The sequence below is a fragment of the Mus musculus genome, chromosome 3 (genome assembly GCF_000001635.26).
Source record: "Mus musculus strain C57BL/6J chromosome 3, GRCm38.p6 C57BL/6J".
Taxonomy (NCBI): Eukaryota; Metazoa; Chordata; class Mammalia; order Rodentia; family Muridae; genus Mus; species Mus musculus.
Window position 1 is genome coordinate 114074724 of NC_000069.6, and position 27209 is coordinate 114101932.

Below are 27209 nucleotides of genomic sequence, written 5' to 3' on the forward strand. Positions count from 1 at the left end.
GAAGCTCTGGTGTGACATTCCAAATTAGAACCAGAGTTGGGAATATGACTTTTTTTTTTCCTCAGCTGCAAACTTAGAAGGAGTCTTATACGTACTCCTGTAAGAAGATTAAGTGAATTACCACTTATAAAGAGACATCCACGTGACCCCTCAGAGAGGGTTTGGCAATAATTGGCTTAATTTCAAAAGTTGTCGACTACTTTTGTATGTTACACAGATTTATAATTTATTCTTTTAAGGAAAAGTACCAACACCAAAAAAAAAAAAATTCCAATGTTTTTCTTGACTGGGATTTATTTATTCTTTACTCTCTCAAAGCAACTTTGATTATGTACATAAGCAAAGCCAAGCCACTTTGCAGTAATGTATGGTTGTTTATTTATTCTTACCTGCAAATATTTGGTTAACTGTGCCTCTTAAATTATAGCTGTAGCTTTGCAAACAATTCTGAAATTATTATTTAAAATCAGATTTATGATTCTTGTTTGGTGTAATGCACTCTAAGGCTAAAATTCTTTTGTAAATGCAAGAAAATGTATAATTTGCAAGGGAAAGAACAAGCTGTAGTTGACAACTATGAAGTGAAAATTTGTTAAATTTGATATTTACAGTTAAAGTCAAAACAACATTGTAACTGAGGGTCAATAGAGATTTGTGATAAATCCCATCACCCAACCCAGAGAAATCTTAGAATCCTGGGTATTCTGTAGGAAGGACTCAGTGGGGTCATAGACATTTACCTTCTTTTTTCTAACATTGAAAATTAAATGAAACTTTTTTTTTGGTGGAGAAAAGCATTTGTGTAGAAACAGCTAAATGTACGTACACAATAGTGTCCTACAGCAGTTTTATAAAATAGTATTTTTTTCCTTTTGTGTGGATGTGTGGACATGCTTGTCTTGTGTTATGAGTGTGTGCATGTACACATGTGCACTTGCCAATGCATGCGTGTGAAGGTGTGAGGTGGGTTTCAGGTGTGGCATTCAGTTTCTTCATGGTTTAGTTTTTGAGACAGATTCTATCGCAGAACTTACTGTCACTGCTCCGTTAGACTGGCCTGCCGGTCATTTCCAGGGATCCTTCTGTCTCTACTTACCGGTACTAGGTTTACAACGCACATGCCTCCATGTCAGGCTTGTTTGTTTGTTAAGTGGTTCTGGGAATTGAATTCAGATCCTCATGTCTATGCCGCAGGCAAGTAATCCATAGAACCATCGCTACTTAACCACGCAACGTTGTTAGCTATTAGTTTACTTTTTCAGATTTTATTTAGAATTGGTATGGCTAATAGTTTTATTTATATTAGATATTCTTTTTATTTACATTTCAAATGTTATCTCCTTTCCTGATTTCTCCTCCAAAAACCCCCTATCCTCTCCCCAATCCCCCTGCTCACCAATCTACCCACTCCTGCTTTCTGGCCCTGACATTACCCTACACTGGGGCATCAAGCCTTCACAGGACCAAGGGCCTCTCCTCCCATTGATGACTGATTAGGCCATCCTCTGCTACATATGCAGCTGGAGCCATGAGTCTTATCATGTGTACTCTTTGGTTGGTGGTTTATTCTCTGGGAGCTCTCGGGCTACTGGTTAGTTCATATTGTTGTTCCTCCTTTGGGGCTGCAAACCCCTTCAGCTCCTTTGGTTCTTTCTCTGGCTCCTTCATTGGGTACCGTGTGCTCAGTTCAATGGGTGACTGTGAACATCCACTTCTGTATTTGTCAGGCACTGGCAGAGGCTCTCAGGAGACAGCTGCTAATTATTTACTAAGTTATGATTTGACACATTTATTCTCTTCGGTTTTCTGTTTTAGGAAGTCCTTAAGTGTGCTCTGGGCCACATGTACATAACACTGCTTTTAACAGTTCTCAAAAGTTTTCTCTCAACATGGCTGGAAGGAGCATCTGGTTTTGGCTTTTAAATGTGTAATCACATTCCTGAGTACTGTAAACTGAGTTCATATGACATGTGTGGTGAGGAACAACACAGAAAAATGTACTACATGAGTTACAACCAGCCTTGTGAGAATGCGTGACCTCCCACCCCCCGGCTTTCCCTTGAAATATGCCTGTACTTCAGAAGAAGACTGTATGGTGTCCCATCACCACCTGCATGTCAAATCACTGCTGCCTCAATGAATTTTGATTACTAGATGGGGTATGTGTTTTATATTTATAGGGCTCTATTGACTTCATATTAAAATTTCCTACATAGTATATATTTTGACTAAGAATGCTTGTAGGAGAAAGATAAAGCATTTGAGTAGAGTTAGATTCTAGCACTCTATACAGATACAGAAGTCACCACCATGCACACAGTACTAATTGCTCTAAGAGGGACTCAACTATCTCCTGCCATTGGGGATAGTAAAATACCTACTTTGTCAGATCACTCCTTTTACATGTTTGTCCATGTATAATGTATAGCTTTCCCTTAAAAAAAGACAGTGCCTCTTCTCTTTTTTACTTTAATTTTTATAAGTTATTATGATTTAGCATTTTGTTAACTTTTAAAAATTGTTGAAGAATTTTATAGCATTTATATATGTTTTTATTAAATCCACCTCCCCCATTCCCTCTGTCTGATTATCTTGTCAATGGCTCCTCACTGCCATTCCCGCCTGACTTTATGCCATCTGCTTTTTAACATCACACCAGTTCACTTTATGTTGTCTATGTGTGTGGGTGCAGTAGTGCCATCTCTTGTAGGTAGCCTCTCACGTGCCACATCCATGAGGAAAATTGACTTTCCCTCACTCAGCAGTCACCAGTTGCCAATATATCCTCAGTTAAAGTAGAAGTTCATGGGCCTCTGTCACCCATGTTGGAATTTTGACAAGCTTGATCTTATGGTGGTCTCGTTTATGGGATTACAGCTTCTGTGATTTTTTTATTATCACACCATAAATAACTGTTTCACTGCAGTTATCTACTACTCTCTACCTCTTTCTCCTAAAGATTTTCTCCTTTCTCTTCTGCAATAATATTTTACCCTTAAGGAGAAAGAAGGGGGTATAGCTGTCCAATAGAGCTGGACACATGATGGTTTTTGGTCGACTTGAGGACAACTCAAGATACCCGGGAAGAGGTACCATCAATTAAGGGAGTAGCCACATTAAACTGGCCTGTGTGGTATTTTCTTGATTGCTGATTGATGAAGGAGGGCTAAGCCCAGTAGGGTTGGTACCACCTTTGCACAGGTTGATGTAAGTGTACAAAAATGATAGCTGGAAGCAAGCCATTAGTTTTTCCTCTAAGTTCCTGCTTGCATTCCTGACTTGACTTCTGATGGGTTGTATTGTGGATGTGAAGTATAAGCTAAACAAAATTTCCTCCCCCTGTTGGTTTTGGCCTTTGTATATCACAACAACAGAAAGTAAAATAGACCAGCACTTCACAGGACTCATTGAATATGTACGGCTAATGGAAAAGGGACTTATTACTTTAGGTTTCTAAGTCTGCTACTCTGATAGTAAATATGAGGTGTTTACAGACATAATTTTTTGAACTGCTAGCTGAATGGAAAGGGCCTTAACTATCCTTTTATTCTTTAAAGCTACATTAACAAAGTTTAAAAGAACTCTTTAAAGGACGAAAACCCATAGGATTATCCAGGACACAATTGTATTTCATCATCATTTCTATTCTACATTTTATGGCAAACATACCATTAATGTGAAATTGTCTCTAACTCCAAGGAGTATGCAAGAAAGGCAATTACCCACATTATTGTTGGCTTGCTCTTAGCATGCGATCTTTTAAAGGCATAGTCTAGTTCATGTTCTATAAATGGTTTTATATAGTTCTGATATGAGTGAAAAGTATTTGGCAAATCCACTGAAGTCTTGTCCACTAGTTTTCTCTGTTCAGGTCTCTCTGATTGCTAATCACTGTTCTTGTCAAGTAGCTCCTGAGGGAGAGATAGAATGAGAGCATGGCTGATGTCACCTCTTTGCATATACTATCCCAGGGACTTTGGTTTTTCATCCAAAGCCTAGGTTTTGTCCTCTCACATGTCTGCAGGCCACCTCTCATCCTCTGCAATTCTCTCTGACTTGGTGGATAATTCCTCTTCTCCCATGCTCCTTTGCATCCACGGTGTGTCTATTTCTTCAAACACACTACTCACAGCACAGTTTCTACCTATGCATCCACTAGTCCTTGTGTTTCAAGGGTTCTTCCTTGGTTCGATTTTCTCCTCTCTTTGTTCATTCTTAGTGTTCTTTAGTCAGTATTTTTTCCTCCTTGAACTTGGTATCTAACAGCCCATGTTTCTGATCATTACCTTTATTCTCTGTTGTTCTATTTTTTGCAATTGCTCCTGGCATACCAGCATCCACTTATTTCCTTTTTGCCTCTAGAATGCAAACTTTGTGAGGGTGGGTACTTTCTGTAGTATTAGAAAAAAGTGAAGAGCCATGCCAGCCATACAAACTATTTCATGAATAAAATTTAAAAACTAAATATACTCTCCAGAAATTATTAATTTAAGAAACATCGATGACCTGTGGCTTCAAGGAAGCTATGGGTAAGTCCTGTTAACCTTTTTACTAAATGGTATATTGATTTTACTTATTTACTGTGTAGAGTGGTCCTATATTAGCACTTATACTTCAATGCCATAACCTTTGTTTTTACCTTTGAGAGCATAGAAATTATAAGATAAATATATAATTGTGTGGAAGACTGTTTTATAGAGTCTGGTAATTTTTCCTTTAATTAGAAGCACATTTAAATAATGTAGGACTCAGTTCATTTTCACAAAATTGGTTGCTTAAGTTGGCTTTACTGCACTATCAGGGCTGTGTGGGATGCAATTATGACAGTGATTATGTGGTGTCTCTCATTCTTTCCTTTGAGTTATGGTCTAGATCCAATTGCTGGTGTATATTTCAATTACACCAAAACTCTAAACATTTTGGCAACTTTCCTTCACCCCACAAAATACTTGAGAAAGTATTGTTAATTGTACACAATGTTTGGAAAAGCAACAACAGCAATAGAAACAGCAACAGCAATAACACCAACAAAACAACAACAACACTGTGATGAGACTTACTGTCTTGACAAATTCAGAACTCTCAGTAGGCCAGAAGCACATTGTTCAACTGATGCAACTCTGCTATGCAGTCCTTAGGAGTTTTAAACTCAAGTAGGATTTATGTCAGCCCTCTTCTTCATTATACAATTAGAAACTCTACCAAGACCTACTCTATTTTTACCAATTTATACTATCAAATGTGAATAGACATTTGGAGATAAGAGGAACATCTATTAGACAGAGTAACGTTATGTTACACTGCTGAATTCTCTGCGGTGACTGCCAGACTGTTCATCTCTGTCAAGCTTTTTCTTTCTTTTGTATTATATGTTTTTGTTTTGTTTTGCTTTTTAGTTTTTTGTCTGTATGTTGTTTTCTTTGTGTGCTTAGCTTGTGGATAATCGCTTTCAGATTCATGAAACTTATTTTCTTGGAACTTATTTTTGGAGCATTTACAAGTGAAATCTATAGCCACATCTCAAACTTTATACTGATTATACTGATCTTTCAATTCACTCCATAGTTTTGAAAAAAATATCTTTTCCATGTGCATTTTAAGTTAACAAACAAACAAATTTTACTTCTGATTTTCACAGTTCCTTGGGAAATGTAAGAAAAGTAATGCTACTTTCTAAATATTTATAGTTGTTATTTATTATAGAAAAATTATTACAGATTAATACCAGAATCAGTGAGACTGAAGAGGTGGCTTTGTAGTTAAGAGAACTTACTGTTCTTGCAGAAGACCTGAGTTCAAATCTCAGCATCCCCATAACTTCTCAAATCTGACTATAATTCTAGTTCCAGGGCATCCAACAACTCCTTTTAATCTTGTGGCCTCAGAGATGCTTATGGTATACAAATGTATATGCACACAAAACATACATCCAACATAAAAAAAAAAAAACCTTTAAAATTACCAGTAGAAAGAGATGTCTGTGACAAGGTCCAGAAGATGAAAAACTTGTTCTAATGGTGTTAGTTTACAAATATTGAGAAGGAATCTTTTTATGGTGAAAAGATTTTGCCTATAGGTCCATATATTTGGCGATGACTATAAGCCTAGACCATTCATGCTGAGTGTGAACACAGAGAATAAGACTCCTGTTTTTCTATTGTTTATATTCCTGTGAAACATATTCTCTTGTAATATATGCCTGGACATTTGCTGGAATATGACACACCTACTTTTTATCTTTAAATTTTTTGTTTGTGTGTATGTATAGTGAAAAGAGGAAATTGCCATCTTAGAGCCTTTAAAATCATGGCATTCCAACCTCATTAGAAATAAAAATTCATGCTTGAAGATATTCAAACAGCAAAGCTGATGAATCTGCTGTGTATTATTACATTCTTGTGTGCTTAGGGAGAGAGTGAAGAAAGAGTGGAATAAGAGATTCATTTAATACTACCAGCTTTGTATTACAGGAGTAAAACACTCTAGATACCTCACATAAGCAGAAAAGGCTTATACACCTTAGGGCTCCATTTTTTCAGGGCTCTAGAGAGGACAGTGGATGACAGCACACCCTGACAAGAATGTATGTAGCCGTTCATGAGTGGTGTTTCAAACCAAATAGAGGAAAAGAAATTGACCATGGTCCTACCATCTCTCTTGGACCCAAGTAATACCACTAGTACTAATTTTAGGACTGTTGAAAAAAATTCAATACCTAAAGCATATCATCTCTCCTTTCTATAAATAGTGACAGTCTCGTAATAATCAAAATGAGTTTATTCACATAAGTCTCAAAGTGTCTTCCAACACTGCTCAAAACTGAAAACAAAAGTGTCTGAAACACAGGCAAATTCTCAGCTGTAAGCCACTGTTAATGTAAAAAAAAAAAATCAAGTTACATGGTTCTAAGATATGACAGTGGGACCTCTATGGGCTAAATATCCCTATTCCAGAAGTGAGGAAGTGGCCTAAGGAAGTCTGAATTTTAAACTCTTTGTCCTTATATTACACCTGCTGCACACTGGAGACACATTGGCATGTGGTGTGTGCCCAGGGATTTGTAGAACTCTGTCTATATTGCTGTGCTCAGTCCAACCCACATGATCTTCTGGGATGTTTTCTATTGGTGTTTGCCTCTTTCCCTCGCAGCCGTTTCAAACAGCTGGAATCTCCGCTGTTTCTTTAGCTTCATGTCCATTCACAAACCTCTCCTGTGCACAGCCCATCAAGAATCTCCAGTGTGGATTCCATCCTTGCACAATTCTACTGTATTCATAAGAGTAAAAAGTAAGGAAAAAAAACACATTAGACATTTACATCACCCCGACTCTTGCATTTTCACCTAAAAATATTAAACAGATTACATGGTGTATACTGAGGCTGAGGCTTGCTGCCAATAGCACCCTGCCCAGCAATAACAGTCATGGTGTACTTACATGGCGTACTGCCCAATGAATACTGGAAGATCTCTGAAATAAATGTGTTCTTCTAGGCTCTTCTTGTCCTATGATGGGAATAGGGGCCTTGAAGATTTTTGAGATTCCTTCCATTGCTGATGGTTAACATCCCTAGTACTTTCCTTGGCAAAGACTCTTTCACCACACCCTGCTTTCCTACCCATGTGCTATTCCAATAAGATTTCTCTGTTCTCCTGCTCTGTCCAGCCTGTAACATTTCTCAATATTTTGCCCTGATTCCTATTTGTCACTCTGCAGGTGACTTAAACCAGTCCATTGTCCCTGTGCTATTATGAGAATGCTTTGCAGTGTCCAATAAAGTCTATTGTTTCTCAATTTAAACTTAGAGCACACTTACAAGGCCTCTAAATTCCTTGGCAAGCAGTAATAAGGGTGATATCTAACAAGCTAGACCTTCACTGTATACATCTATGGTGTTTATATGTCACATTTTCTTTATCAATTTGTCCATGGAGGAGAAAAGATGACTCTTTAATTTAATTGTTGTCAGTACTGACAAGGAACATAAATCTGCAGGTACATGCACTGCTTGCTGACTTAAGTACATCTGCATATACACCCCAAATGGTAGGCAGAGCAAGGTAACAAAATCCTCCTTTTAGATTTTGAGAGAACTCTCCAATTGGAAAAGCAACATTTCCACCCACTGCGTAAGGATTCATCCCCTACCACATATCTGTCCTCTTGCTGATTCTTACCAGGGTGAATTTCACCAGTTTTTGGTTTATATTTATCTGACAGCTAAGAATGTTGAGGAATTTTTCATGCCTTTATTGGTCATTTATATTTTTGAGAACCATATGTCCAATTCACTTGACCTTTTATTGGTTGGGTTATCTATTTTGGGAGGATATAGGTCTTGTGTTTTTCATATGTACTGAATATTAATCTTCTGTTTGGGGAACAGTGACATAGAGTCCCTCCCACTCTGTAGGGTGACTCCTCTGTTGTTTCCTTTGCTGGGCCAAAGCATTTAGCTTGATGAAATTTTATTATATCTGGAGTTCTGTTAGGCCTATTTTGGAAGTTGATATTTTGAAAAAAAAAATCCTTGAGTAGTTTCAGAGTCCTGTTAGGTTCTTTGATCAACTTATAATTGATTATTTTACAAAATGAGGCAAAGTCTTCTACTTTGTTATTCTACATCTGGCTAGCCATGTTTCAGAGCACCATTTTTGAAGAGGCAGTTTTTTCTTCAAACTCTTCAATATCCAGATTATCAAAACCTTCCTTGACACATTTAGACAAAATCATCGTAATGATTTAATTAGTTGGTAGCAACTTTTATATGAAGTGAATTGCATTATTTAGATAAAATTACTGAGGCATGTACTTTAGGAAAAGTTTAAGTAACTCATCTCTTGGAAAGTTCAGATTCTCCAATCAGTGGACATCGCTGGTTTGGTCTTTGATGAAGAGAACAGATGAGCTCACATCATGCTGAAACTATATATTGAAGGTGTGAATAGTGACAATGGAACAAGTCAAGAGGACTATTCAGAGTCTCAAACCCACTTTGAGATTCCACCTACCCTATGGCTATAGTATCAAATACTTCTCCACCTTCTAAAATTCTACCACTCTCCAATATCCCCTACACCCTATAGGGACAAAATTTTAGTATAAGGTCTTTGGATGACATTGACCATCCAAACCATAACATGAGATCAGTGACAACTGGACACTTTCCAACATGACTTTAATGGTAAAGAAGAGAGACTCCTGTGTTAAGCCAAAGGGTATGGTGGATTTCTACCTTTCCAGCCCTTGGTGGTATTTTCCATTTTATGTGCCTGTAAGTGTCTGGTTAAAGATAGCTTAAGGAAAATACTTTTGGCAATAAGATAGGAGAAAGAAGTACTAACAATATGGTTTGGAGAGACATCAGACAATAACCTTCTCCTTCTCCTTCTCCTTCTCCTTCTCCTTCTCCTTCTCCTTCACCACCAACTCCTCCTCCTTCCTTTTTCTCTTCTTGACACTATGTATTATTACATTAAAAGAAAAACATTTCCCCATAATTATCTTGTTTATGTGGCATACCACTACATAATTCTTCTGATTTCCCCATGTAGAGGCCCGTTGGACAGGCAAACTTTATATGCCCCAGTTCAGGGGAACGCCAGGGCCAAAAAATGGGAATAGGTGGGTAGGGGAGTGGGGAGGGGTGAGGGGGGACTTTTGGGATAGCATTGGAAATGTAATTGAGGAAAATACATAATAAAAAAATAAATAAAAAATAAAAAAATAAAAAAAGTTTCTTCCCCTTTCTTTCATATTTCTATCTTCTTTATAGTTAGAAATATGTAGTGATAAATACATATATTTCCTCCAATTATTTTGGTGCATAGTAATATCAAGAGCAAGATGGAGAAGTTTTGTGAGAGCAGTGACTACCTTTCCCTCATTTGTTACACGCTGTACCTAGAATCAGCATGATACTTATCCTTCAGAGGCATTCATTGTTGAATGGATTCAATTTTGGTCTGTAAACAGCCCAAATTCAGGATCTGGGTACTTGTCTGTTATAATCTTTGTGTAAGTTTATTTAAAATTATTAGATAAAATAATTATTTTTCATTAGAATATATTTCCACTATCTATTGTGCTAGTGTCTAATAAAAGGAAAAGTGTTTTTTTTTTGGTTGAGGATTTTGTAAGTTTCTTTTTCATTAAATAATTAACTATGCATACCGATTGCAGCTTCCTCTCTCTCCTCTTCCTCCTCTCCTATGAGTCCTACCCTGTTCCCTCCCTTCCCTCCATCCTCCCTACCTTTTTCCTCAAAGGAGGGGAGGCCTCCCAAAGACATCAACCCTGGCTGACATATCAAGTTGCAGTAGGACTAGGTTATTCCTTTGTCTACCCTTTTATTAAGGTTAAACAAAGCACTCCAGGTTCAACAAAGGGATCCAAAGGCAATTAACAGAGTCACAGGCAGCCATTGCTCCTGCTGTTAGGAGACTCACATGAAGACCAAGTTGTACAGCAGTTACATATGTGTAGGAGACTTAGGTTCATTCTATACATGCTATGTAGTTCAGTCTCTATAAACCCCCATGTCCCAAGATTAGTTGATTCGTTTTTATGTGATGTTCTTGACCTGTCTTGCTTCTTGAGTCTTTCCTTCACCTCTTCCATGAGATTCTCCAACTAGATAACTTTTATTTGCTAGTTATATTGTATAAAATTTTTATGGAGTGTTCGTCTACAGTGAGATACCTTGTTATAAGTTGCATGCCGATAGAGTCAAAGGTGCGCTATGAGAAATATAGATGCTAGATAACTTTGTAGATCTAAATTGCTGCAGAGTGATTCCTTACCCTTTTAAAGTTTATATACTATTTAATTCCAGAAAAATTTTTTAAAATCCCCGAGATGCACAGTCAATGGTTGTATTGCTTCTTCTGTTTAAGATTTTAACAAAAGGAGATGGAAATTTTAGAATGAAAGATACTTCCAAGTTTTAATATGAGAACTTAAATCTAAGACTTAGAGCAAACAGAAAGCCTTATGGAAAGTAAAGTGCAGATGCTTACTGCTTGACATTCAGGAGGTTATCATATGTCAGTTGTAGTGGAACATCAGTTTTGTATCCCAGGTAGTTATCTGCTTATATCTGAATGTGTGCTGCTATCCCTGTAGTTCCTTTCAAAAGCAAATGTTCCATCTACAGGTCATACCATGCAACTAGCCATGTACTGTTACGACAGCTTAGCTGAGCCTGCATTTTCATTGTATATTCTGTGAGGATCAATGTGCTATGTCACAGTCAGTGAGTGGTCAGACTTGAAGTTGAAGTTGAACACTGGCTGGGCCCACACAAACAGGCCAGTTGGAACCAAAACCAGACTCTTAACATGTACATATATTAGAGTGAGTTTATGTGATTAAACTCAATTTTAAAAAAATCATTATATAAAATATTGTGTAAAACTTTCAAAACAATTTATTTATTTATTTATTTATTTATTTATTTATTTATTTATTAAATAAATAAGGCATGTGTGCCCACATGTCTATGTGGGTGTGGGGGGGTGAGAGAGAGAAAAGAGAAAGAGAGAGAGAGGGGGAGGGAGAGAGAGAGAGAGGCAGAGAGAGAGAGACAGAGAGATCAAACAAACTAGTAAGTGCTTGTTAATGTGCATTAAAGCTTTTTTTTTTTAACCTACAACCATTTTGCTCTACTCTAGTAAGTCCCTACATTCTATGTAAAAATACTATATTGTATAGCTAGTTGACACAGCTGTAGATCATGAGGTAATTCCATGATTTCTACCTCGACCTTGGTTTTAGACCACTCGAGAATGAAGATGTCTTTTTCATGCCTCCAGTGCTACTGTAGTACAGTTGCCAGTTTTACTTGGTAATTTCACCCCTTTCCAGCTCTGGAAAATGTTATAGCATCAAAAATAATATTTACAGCTCATTACACCTGTTATGATCCTCAGGATTATTTATAGACTGTGCTCACAACACAACATATAGTTAATACAAAACGGTGTGTGATGCTTTCTGGGAAAATTGGATTTTTACAGAAATTTCCAATATTTTCCAGTATTATATTTTATGGCTAACTATTAAATACTGAAATAAGAATTTATAATGGAAACATTAGCAACACCCCATTAGTGATGTAAAGTCCAATAAATAGAGTAGTAAGTGTTTAGAAAAACAATATTCCTCTCAAAATCTATTTTACAAAATAGAATTCATATATAAGATACTGTATTTCATTAGTTTCAGCAATTACATATAGAACTTGATCATTTGCACCCCTGGAATGGGTGCTCAAAAGGATCTCTCAATTTGTTCATATTAATTCAGTTAAATGGACTCATTATCCCAGATGTTTGGGCAGAAAAATTTGGCGCTAGAGGTTCCAATTAAAACCACTGGTGACATTTCTCTAAGTGCCCATTGATACCCAATTATTATTTTACGAGGCACCAGAATAAGGAACTATGCATTCAGTATTCTCTTTTGGGTAAGTCTTCATCTCTGACAACCCAGTTGATTGAAGAGTTTTGGTTCTTGAAATCCTGTCAATATATTTAGTTTCTTCTATGCATTTTTGAGCCTCCATAAATCAGTGCCATAATTCACCTGTATGTATATATGTATACAAAATATTGAAAAATCATTGAGAAAAATATTTATTTGGTCAATTTTCTATATTGCTTCATGATATAAGCAAGTAAAAAGTTTCAATTGGAAACTGTTAAAGGTTCGATAGTATTTTTAGATGGATATTACTGTTCTTGCTGTATTCATGTTTCATTAGAAATTATATTTGTTTTTTCTCCTATTGGGATACATACATACTTACATAACATTTTCAAAGGAATTTTAAGGGAAACAACTAATTAATTAACAATAGCATGGAATTACTAAATAACTTGAATACATGTAACAGATACAGAGGTTGGCATCTCTTTGGTTACAGGGAATTGTGTATATGTTCAGGAACGACCTAAGAAAGTTCTGCATAGCTCTTGTATTGGTGAGCCTATCCACCAAGCAGAAAAATTTAAATTTGTAGATGTGCTCTAATATACAAAAAGCCTTCTGACACACTTGAAGGTTCCAACCTTTTAACATTGGAAATGTCAAATCTTCGTTCATCATCATGTAATGGAACAGACATTTCTGTGTCCAAAATCAAGAAAGAAAGAAAAAAAAAAAAAAACGGAGCTACAAGCAAGCAGTAACACCAGCAATTATTCAACAAAAGCCATCAGGCCTTGACACATAGGTATTGAACTTAAAACTATAAGCAAAATCCTTAGAAAATTATGACATGGGCAAAGAAACATACACACAACACACACACACACACACACACACACACACACACACAAACATACAGTCATACAAAAACAAACGGAAAATTTTCTTGATCTCTTAGAACAAGGACATTAAATCAATAATTGTGATGCTGTATATGAGTCCCTTTTCAAGCACATAGTTTTTCAAAAATAATACAAATTTTAGAGAATTTCATGTGACATACTATTATATTCATCCTTACATCTCCCTCACATATTACATGTGGAATATATTTATGTGTGTGTATGTCATTCACACAGTTTTTAAAAAGAGTTAAATTATAACATTTCTGATATAAAAGGAATCAGGTTCATTAATAGAACACACAGGTAGTTAAGAATATTTTAAAAGTCCTCATTATTACTGAACACAAATTGCTGTTATTATATCCATGATTAGCTCAATGGGTAAAGGTGGTTGGTGCCAAGTTTCATGACCTGATTTCAATCCCAGGCATTGAAAATTCCCAAGAGTTTCCCACATGCATACAATCCTTGCACAATAAATAAATAAATAAATAAATAAATAAATAAATAAATAAATAAATGAAATGTATTCTCAAAAGACATAAAATAACAAATGTTAGGAGAATGTGGAGAACACTCAGCTACTACTAGTGAAAATATCAATCAGCCTAGTCATTTTGGAAATGGCATGTTTAGAAATGGTGAAAAATTGAAATATTGTGAGCTTATGGTTTTTTGGTCTGTGCTCATTAGAATGTCACTTTTATGGTCAAGTAATTGGCAGGAAAGGCTTAAGGGAAAAAAATTACCTCGGCTCCCAGTTCAACCAGTCAGCCACGAGTGGGAAGGCACAGGAGCAGGAGCTTGAGGTATTAGTTTATTTTGTTCATACACAGGGAGAGGAGGCAGTGAAGAAAGGTAGTCAGCATGCCTTCATCGTTTTATTCTGTTCACAGCCCAAACACTGAAAGGCCCTATCCCCAATCGTGGTGACCCTTCCCAACTTAATAAATGAGAAACTTTCTGGAAGATGTTCTCAGAGTTTCATCTTCTAGGTGATTAAAGATCCAGTCATTCAAAATTATCCCTCAGTGTCTCTAATGCTGTATTCAATATTTTGTATGCAATACTCCTTCAATAAACATATTCATGGATAAATGAGTATTGTGTTATAATTATGTTATCAATTCTTTCCTAGTTCTTAATTTTCAAGACTTTTATATTTAATGTTCATGATTTCACCTAGCTCTAAGAAATTCTAAATTTGAGCAAAGATGGAATAATTTTGAAATGATTCAAAGTTGACTCAGGATGTACAGTCAGATCAAGCTCTAAAATATAAAAGGACTACAGTCTTCAAGCTGACAGGGTTTTGACAGGATAAATGATTTATGGCCATAGTTATATTTCTAAGATTGCTAGAGAGGTGATACACAAAATAATTCTACTGTATTTTCTTGATGAATTAAATATGTGTTTCTCTATTGTGTTGTTTCTGAAATTCATGAAATTAAAACTTTAAGATAATCTTGTTAAATATCTATAAAATTTGTCTCTAAAATGTGTATCTATAAAATTTATATGAAATTTGTATTTGAATATATACAAATTCCATATAAATGGTTTTAAATGTTTGCTAAAATATTTTTTCAACAATGTAGCAAGTTCGTGCTTTTGTATTTATAAATATTGTGTTTGTTTTTGCTGTATTTGTTTCTTGTTCATCTTTGTAGCATTATTTTCTTCTTCTGAACATGATTCTACTGAGATATTCCCTTGCAGATTTCCCTAATAATAGCATTTCAGTGTAAACTAATCTGCTTTTTTTGCCATGGAAGTACATATTCTTTGCATGTATTACATTTTTCTTTGACTATTCATATTCAATTGTGAATTATGTAAAACTGAATAGGTTGATTGATATATAGGACATTTTCTATACCAGAAGGTAAGTCCGAGCTGTGTAATTGATTATGACTTTCTCTCTCAGTCCTATAAGACTCATCTTGATAATGATATGTGTTTACATATTTCTCTTATGCACACATACAGATGTAGGCCATTTGACCTTACAAGCAGTCTGCAGGCATCTGTATTTTTAGATGCTGACTTTCTCCTTGCCTGACTCTTTGCAGGGTGATATTCAGCAGTTCCTGATCACAGGAGACCCCAAGGCAGCATACGACTACTGTGACCATTACAGTCCAGATTGTGACTTAACATCCAAGGCTGCCCAGGCTCAGGAGCCTCACATTGATGAGGTGAGGAGGACTCAAGTCACAGTAGGCCTTGAGGTGCACGTGTTTGGCTTTGTCTCGCTTTACTGCATAGTTACTCAGTTTTAGTTAAACGATACTTTACGGCGTAGTTACATAGATACTTTACGGCATAGTTGCTCAGTTTTAGTTAAATGATACTATTCATTAAGAGTCTTTAGGAAGAATTTGGTCAAAGGTAATTAGGTATATTTTTTCTCTTTTTCAGGGTTGATTTCTCAAAGCTGTATTTCTAGTTTTTGCTTTAAACAGTTAAAACCCCTTGCATTTGGGGAGAGTATGCCTTTTGGTGTAGTAGCTGTTTCTCAGTTTTGGACAGTTCTTACTGAAGAGGAAAAAAAAGTATTGAAATTTAAAGATTTTAGGCTCTTATGTAATAGTTTCTTCAGTTTCAATTTTGAAAAATTTACAATTTTCAGTTTCCTATTTTCTCAATTTAAACAGGAAATAGTTTGTGATTTCGTTTGTAATAGATGTTTTTGTTTTAATTATAATGTAAAACATTTTTGAGATTATTCAATTACATCATTTCTTGCCTTCTCTTTTCTCCTTAAAAGTCCTCCTGTGTATGCTCCTCACTCTCTTTCATACACATATACAACCTGCTTGCTCCTTATAATGTTACTTGCATGAATACATTTTCAGGGCTGAACATTTGGCAATGGATACCAATAGGTGTGTTATTTTCTGACAAAACTATATTTTGCTATTTATTTTCTTAAAAATAAGAGTTTCAAATTGTAAAGATGTCTTTGAAATTTGAGAACAAAATTCCATTTCAAAAACAAGTCTATTTTTTAAATAGACTATCACTACCATTGAGTTTCCACTACTTAGAATAAATGGACTTTTAATCTGTTCCATTATTATAATTGATACAAATTCATGTTGGTTTTTAAAATTCAAAATTACAAATTTTGACATTACTTTAGCTTGTAGTGTATGTATCCCATTGAATTCTGTTGCCCTAATCTACTAGTACTAAATTGCCACACAATTAAACAGTAGTATCATTTTTTGAAACAGGGTAAAGGTCTTAGTAAGGCAGTATGAAAGAACTAAGAGAAACAGCTTGGATGTATTTATTATTTATTGAGTTTTGAAGTTCTGTTTTCTGTAATGGTTTCTATGGAGAAAAACCATCGGGTTAAGTGTAGGTTTCTATAGCTGGCAGATCAAATGTATGTCACTAATTCTGTGTTGAAAACGAATGATATTTATTTTGCATTTGCCACTTTTACAAGAAAAATAAAATCTCTTTCCTATAGCAAATATAAGCCTTTGCTTGGTGGAAGAAGAGAAGAAGGTATTCTGTGGAGTATGGTTAAAGCTGTTACTGGTTTTTAAACTAGTGCATCATAATAAAAAGGTTTTATTTTTAGTTATTCAGGAAGAATAGACTCTAATTAACTACATTGCTAGTTGAAAACAATAAACATTTTATATTACTATTAAAAAATAAAAAAAATGTACAAGCAAATTTTCTAATCAATTTAGATAATAGCCATGATATGTTTCTTCATATACTGAATTTGTATTTTTCTAGTTAATCTTCAGGTAGTCTGACTAAAAATAAGAAAGCAATGCTATCTTCTCAAGTATAAACATAAAGTATAAAGTGGAGCATTGGTCAGATATATTGCTTAATATCCTATTAATAACTTATATAGGCAAACTTAGTCAAATATGTATTATTTTCTAACTCATTCCTTCTTTTTGTAACACATCTAATCCACTCGAAATTCAGGTGCGTATACATGCCACAGTTACAGCCTTATCACGGAATGAGAGATGTATGCTCTAGATAGATTTTTTTTGTTCAGTCCTAACAACTTCATACATCAATGGGTTTAATGTATCTGATATAGCATCATACGTAATATTCAAATTTTGTCTCTGGTTTATTTGTATCATGTTAAATTATCTTCTGAATTTATAATAAATTAGATATTAAAGTTCTGTATGAGACTTTTCTAGTGTCTAATGCATATAAAGAAGAGCCACCTGGCATTCATTTTTTAATGACTAATGTGGAAGGAGAAGCCAAGGGAAGGAGATCACCAATGAAAGAATATAAGAGAAACCTGACTTCCTACCAGGGATGTCTTGGCTACTGTTGTCAGTCCTTGTCAATGGCAGGTCTCATCAAGGCACTGTTTTGTTTTGTTTTATTTTGTTTTGTTTTTTAAAGAATTGGGTGAAGAACGAGGATTCTCATTTTCAGAAGATTCATCTTCACCTGTTCCAAATTTCTGCTGGTGTGCTCATGGAGTAGAGATTAATTTGTCTGTTTCATCATACCTATTTTTCATTTGTTTTTCTTTTATTGAATATAGAGCCTTTTCACATGAACACATCCTGATTATGGTTTCTCCTCCTGACACTCCATTTGGTTCCTCTCCTCATCTTCCCTCTCTTCTGCTCCATATCCACCACTAGAAAAAGCCTTTACAAGATAACAACCAAAACTGACACCCTCTCTCTCTCTCTCTCTCTCTCTCCCCCTCTCCATATATATATATATATATATATGAACATGAAGCCATTTTTATTTTATTAATTTTTAAAATTATTTATTTATTTATTTATTTATTTATTTATTTATTCTATACTCCAGATTTTATTCCCCTCCTGAACCACCCTCTGACTATTCCAGTTCCCATTTCTCCTCTCTGGCCCCTGTCTCCACAAGGATGTCCCCACCACCCATTGCAGTAGGTTTCCATGTCCCAGTTCTAGCCATTACTCCCCTCAATCTCTTACTCCATCTCATTCTCCACATACACCGGATGCCCCTGTACGTATCCAACCTGCTCCTAGTCCACCTAAAATCTATTTTATTTTCTGCTCCCAGGGTTTTAGCACTTTATTTAGAACAACTTGTTCTGATTTTCAGAATATTTTCAAAAATTTTTAGTGAAAAAAAATGTTCTCCAAAGTATAGGACAAAGTATAGGGTTTTTGTTTGGTTGTTTGATTTTGGTTTTTGTTCTGTTTGCTTTTATGTTTGTTTGTTTGTTTGTTTTTGGTTTGGTTTGGTTTTTTGTTTTTATTTATTTATTCTTTGTTTTGGAAAGACTAGACAGATGGTGATATATATATACTATATGTACATACATATATGGAAAGACTATATATAAAGTATATATGCATACATGTATATAGAGAGTTTCCTAGGACATGTAGATATTTTATTTAACTTACGCAGTTACCAAAGTATTTTATGTGTTGTCTATTCACTACTTTATATTTTACCAAGTTCTAAATAGTCTCTATATATTTTAGTAAATTGGTATTTTGACCCTCAGAAAACACTACAGGAGTTGAGCAGTGATGGCGCACACCTTTAATCCCAGCATTTGGGAGGCAGAGACAAGTGGATTTCTGAGGTCGAGGCCAGCCTGGTCTACAGAGTGAATTCCAGGACAGCCAGGGCTATACAGAGAAACCCTGTCTCAAAAAACAAACAAACAAAAAAAACCACTAAAGAATTTTTTGTGTTTATATTTTATATTTGCCGATGGCTACATCATCTAGAAACATTCACTCATTCTGAAGGAAAGTCACTAAATACCAGATATGCAATTTTAGTTTTTCCTAGGTTTCCTTCAGAGAAAATGAGTGAATTATGAATACATTTTAAGTTAGTATTTTCCAAATATAGTCATATTTATTCATGTTATTTTTATTTTCTCCCTTCCCCCTACAGATGCAAATATGTTTTCATATTTTCACAAGACCATTCTTACTGTTTTATGTATTGAAAAACCAGACCAATTTAAATGCTACATTTGTTAGTTTTATTTTTTCTATGCTTCTGATTCAAGCCAATGCCGATATGCATTAGCTAAGTATTTTTCCAATAAGCTGCAGCCCCAGGAAAATTAATATTTTCATAGGAAGGTATTTCACAGAAGATCTTTACATATGAAAATTAAAACATATTTAACAACTATTCCCAAAACACAAATCCTAATTTTGAATTAATATTCAAGGTTTAATAAAAGTTTGACTCATTACTCAAACTTTTATTTTTCTTACAGCTGTAATCACTTGCTCACTTCTTAGTAAGCTTGCTTGATATCTCTGATATCATTAGCTTCTGTATACAATAGAATATTCCTGCTTCATGTATGATCTCTCTTAACATTTACTTTGTGTAAATGTTAAGCAGATGATTTCCACTCTGTTAATATTACTTGCAACTAACCAACTTGCCCAATATTTGTTCCTTTGCAACATAGTATGCACCTGAGGATATAATCGAGTATGACTATGAATATGGGGAGACAGACTATAAAGAGGCTGAGAGTGTAACAGAGATGCCTACTTTTACTGAAGAAACAGTAGCACAAACAGAGGTAAAACCAAGAACTGTCTGTTGTATGTGGTGTCCACTCTTCATCGTCCTTCAGACTTACCGAATACCTATCACTCGCTTCTGTGAATTAATAACATGTTATATTTGACAGAGACACCTGGAGGAGAGCTGACCATGTTTGCATTTTCATTTCCTTCCTTTTATCCATACGCTTTATTTTCTTTCTCACTACATGTTTTCCATTCCATCTTTCATGACATTTTACAGAAAAAGAAATCCAATTACACAAAGAAGAAGAGGACATTGACCACTAACTCAAAGAAAAAAACTAAAAAGTTCACATCCCCCAAATCTGAAAAATTTGCATCCAAGAAGAAGAAACGTAATCCAGCCACAGCCAAAGCCAAACTAGGGGTCCAGGTAGCGAGAAAAAGCAATCAAGATCTGTCCTAGATGAGATGGAAGATCTCTGATGAGTCTTAGACTTAACCCAATTAGATCAATTCCAATTTGGCTAACACTGTAATGCAATTAAATCATGATTTTTCACTCACTTGAGATTACATTACAGATTTTCTAACCCTTGTTCTTCTGAATTTATCATCAGGCAAATATTGTGGATGATTTTCAAGACTACAACTATGGAACAATGGAACCTTACCAGACTGAGACTCCTAGGCGGGTATCAGGATCGAATGAGGTAATCCAGCAGTAATCTCCCTGTGGCTTTCAAAATGTGTAACATGTTTTGGTAGATTTCCTTGGAAAAGCATCTCAGTCACTGGATCCTTTTAGTTGCCACTGATAGTGAAACAGAAGTCTCGGTTCATAATTACAAAACACCTGCAGTTACAGTTAATGTCAGTGCAGAATTTGCATGACACTGCTTCATGCAAATTCCATACTTTTTAAACGGAATTGGCTGCTATCATTTCTTAATTGCTCCTACTGCCGAGCAAGCTTTTTTAACATGTTACAAAGAGTATTCACAGCATGATTCTTCGTGGGGAAGAATCCTCTGCAGTGATAATTGTATCACCAACTGATACAATTCACCTCTTATTAATGGGAACACTCATTTTAATGACAACAAGCATTTACATTTTAAAATTCTTTAGAATGTTAATTATGATTAAAATAATCTGGTTTGAATATTCAATTATTTTCCATGTAAGTGTTTCAAGATAGGTAGGTCTGTTAAGGTCCTTGTAAGTTTCATAATTCACATATATTTTGATTATGAAACAGATCAACAGGAAATTCAGTATAATATTGTTAAATAACTCATGCCCATTATTTATATTATTATCATCTGTAAGTTAATATTAGGTAAGTGCAAACAATTTAATTATTTGAAATTATATCTGTTCCAATAAAATATACCTATAATTCAGTCACATCCTTTAGAGTTATAAGCATTTATGGTGTGAATGAATTTTATCTTTTCCCAGTCTCAGTTCTTTCTTATGAGCATTATTACAACAGCTCAAGATGTTAAGTTTCATATATAAATTCATTCAACTGTTTACATCAGTTAAAAGCAACATAAATTACATCATAGGCAAGTTATAACTTCCTTGAAGAAGTATGTGTTACATATTTAAGACTAAAAATTTACAATTGTTGACTTTTTTATACCCAAAACAGTAATGTCATAGCAATGACTTAACTATTATTCTCATTCAATTAATTTTCTATAATGCTGCCTATGTAGTCCATGTTACTCTACTATTTATACTCAGTTTGTCTTTGAGAACAAATTTTCAAATGTAATTCCAAGGGTAACAAGGAAGGTTATTCAATTTTACCTTGATTGCAATCATAAGGTATGTTAACAATGGCGTCCCTTATGAGCATGACACTTTGAATAGCCACCACAAAGAATAGTTTTCACATACTGGTACTAATATTTAGCTGACAAGACTGAATATCAAATTATAAGGCTTATCTTTATAGCAGTTGTATTTTGCTCTATTGTCCAATAATATTTGAAAACTAAGCAAATATTCATAATAAAATTTTATGAATAATAGCATTCATAAACTATTCATAAAATTAAAATATGCGTACTTTATTTGTTCAGATCTTATGCGATAAAGTAACACCTAATTGGTGAGCAAATTTTCCATAGTGAGAAGAAACACACTTGTTGAATCCTTGTGGACATTTGCAGTTGATGCCGAAAGGTGCTTTGAAAGCAATATGTCTTTGTACATATCAGTGTATGTACAAGTATATTCCTTTCAGTGATACCGAGCCAGCAGCCTCCTTCTAGGCTCCTGTCTTGCTTGATGATAATGAGCTCCATTTCTATCTCATGCCATTAGGCTGTAGTCACTGACGCTCACCTTGCTTTACTAACAGTAAACTTCATGTTCTCCAATTCCCTGAAATTTAAATGAATAGCCAAATCCAGTTGAAGAAGGTTTTACTGAAGAATATCTAACCGGAGAGGATTATGATGTCCAGAGAAACACTTCCGAGGATATTCTGTACGGGAACAAAGGAGTAGACGGCAGGGATTCTGATCTCCTGGTAGATGGAGATTTAGGTGAATATGATTTTTATGAATACAAAGAATATGAAGAAAGGACTACGACCTCCCCTAATGAAGAATTTGGCCCAGGTGTCCCAGCAGAAACTGATTTCACAGAAACAAGCGTAAGTCAGCACTACGCTCCGGGCCCTGCGCATGTCTTATCTTGGGAATGTTTCTGTGCTCATTCTGACGTGTTTTCAGGCTTAAAATGTAGCTGAGGTCTTAAGTCCATTGTGGATACTGACCAAACCCTAGAGATCCATGATGGTTTCTTCAAGTGGGAGTTGACAAAGGTTGTGTCTTGGGCTTTCTCTGCAGTCTTCCTTTTAAATTATTGTAAATAAAATTGTACCCCAATTTTCTCATCAGTGATAAATTTAAATAATCTTGTCATTGCTTTTCTGACTACTAGCTCTTGTTTTGTATTTTAGACTGTTTTCTATATTTTATTTGGCAATATTTCTTTTATTTTTGAGACCGTTTTGAGGCTACAAATGCATTTAACTTGCTGTAACTGAAATGTAAAGAAGCAACAGTTTGTTGGTATTTCAATAGTCCTCTTGCTTATCTGACATTATTGAAATTCTTAATGTTTCTTTCATGAAAGGATTGATGAAAGGTTGATTTAAATATATCTAGGTGGTTAAATTATTATTGAAAAATATTTAGCCTGTTTTTAACTTTCGCTCAATAGATAAATGGACATGGTGCATATGGAGAGAAAGGGCAGAAGGGGGAACCGGCTGTGGTTGAACCCGTAAGTGCTTTGGCATTTGTTTTAAAGATTGCTACAATCATTTAATTTATGAATTGTCATTTCCTTGTCATTATATAAGACCCTACATTTTCAATGAAAATTCTGATGTTTATAATTTACCCCAAAACAGGTGGGTAGTAATGCCTTTTCTGGAAAGCAAAATTTCAGTAAAATAAAATTATCACACATTTATGGAATTTGGAATTTTGAAAGTGGCTGGAATTTTTTCTGGTCCAATTTTTTTGTTTACAAATCTGAATTTACATGTTTTATTCTGTGATCTCAAATGGTTGGTAGTTGAGATATAATGGCTGTAGGTCTTCAGTCTGTGATTTTACTGATATTTGTTTACTGATAATTACCATATTAGAAATGTTATTAAAAGTACATTATACAATAACAAAATAAAATGAATGGATAAGGAGTTGAGAGAGAGAACTGAGTAGATCACAACAGACAGGAGTGTTAGGGAGACGAAGTAGTGACTGTGGTCCGTATGTATGGCATTTTTGTGTGAAACTTTAAGACAAGAATATTCTCTAAAATTTTGTTTTGTTTACTTGCATGATTATCTGAAACTATGATTGTATCAATGCTATGAACTCTCAAGGTATTGTTAAGAGGTATATATTTTCAAGAAGCAATTTATAAAAAAAAACAGTTTTCATTGACCAGCTACCTGGGGAAAGCAGTTTATTGGAGCTGTAGGTTGGTTTAAGGGTTCACTTCAGACACATGTATTTCTTTCAGTAAACACAAATAAATATATTTTATTGGAATTAAAGTGTTTAGGTATTTTCTTTCATTAGTTCATTCATCAATTCATCCATTAGTATAGCAAATATTTATCATGATCCTGTATTTTTGTTTGTTCGGTTGTGTTTTGTTATAAATTAAGTAATTAAGTTCTAGGGAAGCGCTTACTAAGGCATCTCTGCTATACTCTCGACAGAAGCACTTAGCATATTCTTTCTCCTTAATATCATTTGTCTGAGTATTTATTTTACTTTCAATTAGTTCGTATATTCACTAATAGCAAAGGTTATGTCTTCTATTATTTCAAATTATTTTATCTTCCCATAAAACCACGTTTTAATTGTTTTATATCATATGAATTTGGAATTTGCTTTAAAACTATTATAGTTAGTCGAAAGGCTAAAAGCTACACGGCTATTTTTTGTTATAGGGGATGCTTGTTGAAGGACCACCTGGGCCAGCAGGACCAGCGGTATGTAAATGATTTTTTCTGCCATATACTTGAAATGTTTGTATTTTAGGCTTATTTGATTTATAGAAGAGATACGTCAAGCTTAGGAGCTGTTAGACTCAAACTCTTTATTATTTTTTTTTTTTCGTAAGAATGACTCTATTGATAGGCCTTAAAGTAAATTTTGAATATTTTTCCTTTCTATATATTATATTTTTCCATATATGTATGCCTGTGTGAGATAGGAAATTTTTGTTATAAAAAAATGTGGCATCGATGCTTTTAAGTAGTTACAAAAACAAAAATGTTAAAATGCTGGCAAGCTAAGTGATTACTTGTTCAACTTTACTACCACATTTTTGAGGTCGAGTCTTATGAATAGCCATTTCTTCAGGAGGAACCTGGGACCAGCCTCCACCACAGCCACTTCATTGGCACGCTGCTTTCCTTCCTGTTTTCCCTTGGCGTCTGCCTCCACGCTGAACACAGACTCATAGAGAAACAGTTGTGCTGGATACAGAACTGTTTCCCATAAGTTGTCTTTTCACAGGAAGCTAAATAGAGCAGTTGTTTCGGAGTTAAGGGTATATTTATAAAATATAAATGAGGCACACGTTGAGTGTGAGAGGCCTGCCTTTGCTTGAATACTGATGAGACAGGAAGTTGCTTCAGACCATGTTTTCTTTCTCTGCAGGGTCTTATGGGTCCTCCAGGGCTACAAGGTCCTTCTGGGCTTCCCGGCGACCCTGGGGATAGGGTAAGTGAAAGGTGGGGATGTCACATGGCAACTGTGCAGCACATGGCCTTAAAATTAATGTTTTCCTCAAATTAACATGGTGCCTTTTTTTTCTGTTGGGAGAGTGGGATGAGAGTTCTACAAATTTAGGATTGTGTGACATTTTACTTAAATTTTCAGACATGTTTTAGCCGGGATAAAGATTTTATCTACATGATTAGTGAGTCAATATTCTTGTCAAGTCTCCTATGCACATGGGTAATTAGAGTAGAGTCGTTTTTCAAATATGAACACAAGAAGTATGATCTTGATGTATTCCATTTTTCTAACCTCATCTGCATAATTTCAGACATCGAGTTTGATGGAAATGTTTGTTTGCTTTTTTTATTTAATACATATGGGTGCACATATCTGTGTTCACATGTGTGTGGGAATATGTGTTTGCTTCTGCCTGTGTGTGTGTGCATGTGTGTGCGTGTGTGTGTGTGTGTGTGTGTGTGTGTGTGTGTGTGTGTGTGTGTGTATGTGGTGTGTGCATACACATGTGTCAGTAAGTATGCAGGAAGACAGGTTTTGATGTCAGTTGTATTTATTAATCTCACAGCGTCTTACATTTTGACCTATGGTTTCTAGTTGAACCAAGAGCCTGCTTAGCCAAGTTGCCCAAGAGATTCTCTGTCTTTGCCTCCTCCTGAGACCTAGAATTACAAGTCATCACTGACATTGTCAGTCCAAGGATTAGTGTGGGAGCTGGATATTTGAGCTCAAATCCTTATGCTTTCATGGCAAGCGCTTTCCCAATGATGTATCTCCCACAGCCTTTCACATCATTTTAGTTTTAAAAACACTGTCGTTGGTAGTTTGAGTTGTATCTATCTATCTATCTATCTATCTATCTATCTATCTATCTATCTATCTATCTATCTAATATATATATATAACTATGTATATATATATATATATATATATATATATATATATATATATAGTTATTAACTTTTAGAATTTGATCCTTCATTTATTTTTACTAAATAAGATTTGACTTGGTAAAAGTCAGATTCCTTTTACTGAAAACTCATATATATGTATCATCCATTCAAACTTGTTTATGCAGGTATGCGTATAAATTTGATACTCTATAATCATGTATATCTATGTTGTAAACATATGCGAATTTCTACATATATGTGCATGCAGGTATGCATATACACATTCAGTATATCACTAAGCACAAATTTAAGACAATTTTATTAATGGATATCTTAATATCAGTTTATTGTATTAACTTTAGTAATTATACTAATGGTGACTATTTTTTGATAGTTTAACATAGGTAGAAGATACACTTTAAATATCTATTTATATGTTAAATAGATATTATGTAAATATCTATCTAGTAATACTTAACCCAATTTTGTGAAAGTAAACCTGTTTTCAACTGTAGAAAACTAAATTTTCATTTTTTTCTTCATACTGATTTCCCCTCCAGAATATATAGGATAGTTTCATGGTATACAATTTTATATTTTATATTCTTAGCAATTACAGGCTCACTGATGTTATAAATTGTAATAATTGATCTTGTTCATTGTATTTCCTTTCCTAGGGCCCACCAGGACGTCCTGGCTTACCAGGGGCTGATGGTTTACCTGGACCTCCTGGAACCATGCTGATGTTACCAGTAGGTTTTAAAAAATGTTTTATATAGACAAATTTGTTACCTTTCATTATGTAACCAAACAACACTGTAATTCAATCATTGAGTAGAAACATTTTGGAAGGGAAGGAATGAAGGAAATCAAGCAGAACTTGAATATAGGGCATTTCATTGAATAGAACTCTGGCAAATAGCGTTCTTTGCCCTAAACTAGTTTTTTGTTTTGTTTTGTTTTATAATTTTTTAATTAGGTATTTTCTTCATTTACATTTGAAATGCTATCCCAAAAGTCCCCCAGACTCTCCCCCCCCCCACTCCCCTACCCACCCACGCCCACTTCTTAGCCCTGATGTTTCCCTGTACTGAGGCATATAAAGTTTGCAAGACCAAGGGGCCTCTCTTCCCAATGATGGCCAACTAGGCCATCTACTGATACATATGCA

The 27209-nt window shown here is 34.9% G+C and overlaps 1 protein-coding gene across 5 annotated transcripts in view; it reads left to right on the forward strand.

Moving 5' to 3' along the window:
• Col11a1 (collagen, type XI, alpha 1) overlaps positions 1-27209 on the forward strand; it is a 190278-nt gene that overhangs the window by 44245 nt on the left and 118824 nt on the right. For 2 of the 5 annotated variants that reach the window (XR_375486.1, XM_006500969.1), the window contains exons 5-12: positions 15409-15534; positions 20138-20290; positions 20478-20570; positions 22277-22531; positions 23104-23166; positions 24353-24394; positions 25068-25130; positions 26716-26790. Coding sequence is in view for 4 of the 5 variants with exons in the window: in XM_006500969.1 (XP_006501032.1) it covers positions 15409-15534; positions 20138-20290; positions 20478-20570; positions 22277-22531; positions 23104-23166; positions 24353-24394; positions 25068-25130; positions 26716-26790 (870 nt within the window). In the remaining variant the exon portion in view is untranslated. Of the gene's footprint in view, positions 1-15408; positions 15535-19793; positions 19911-20137; positions 20291-20477; positions 20571-22276; positions 22532-23103; positions 23167-24352; positions 24395-25067; positions 25131-26715; positions 26791-27209 lie in introns of all 5 variants that reach the window. The other 3 variants (NM_007729.3, XM_006500971.1, XM_006500970.1) reach the window with 3 other exon arrangements.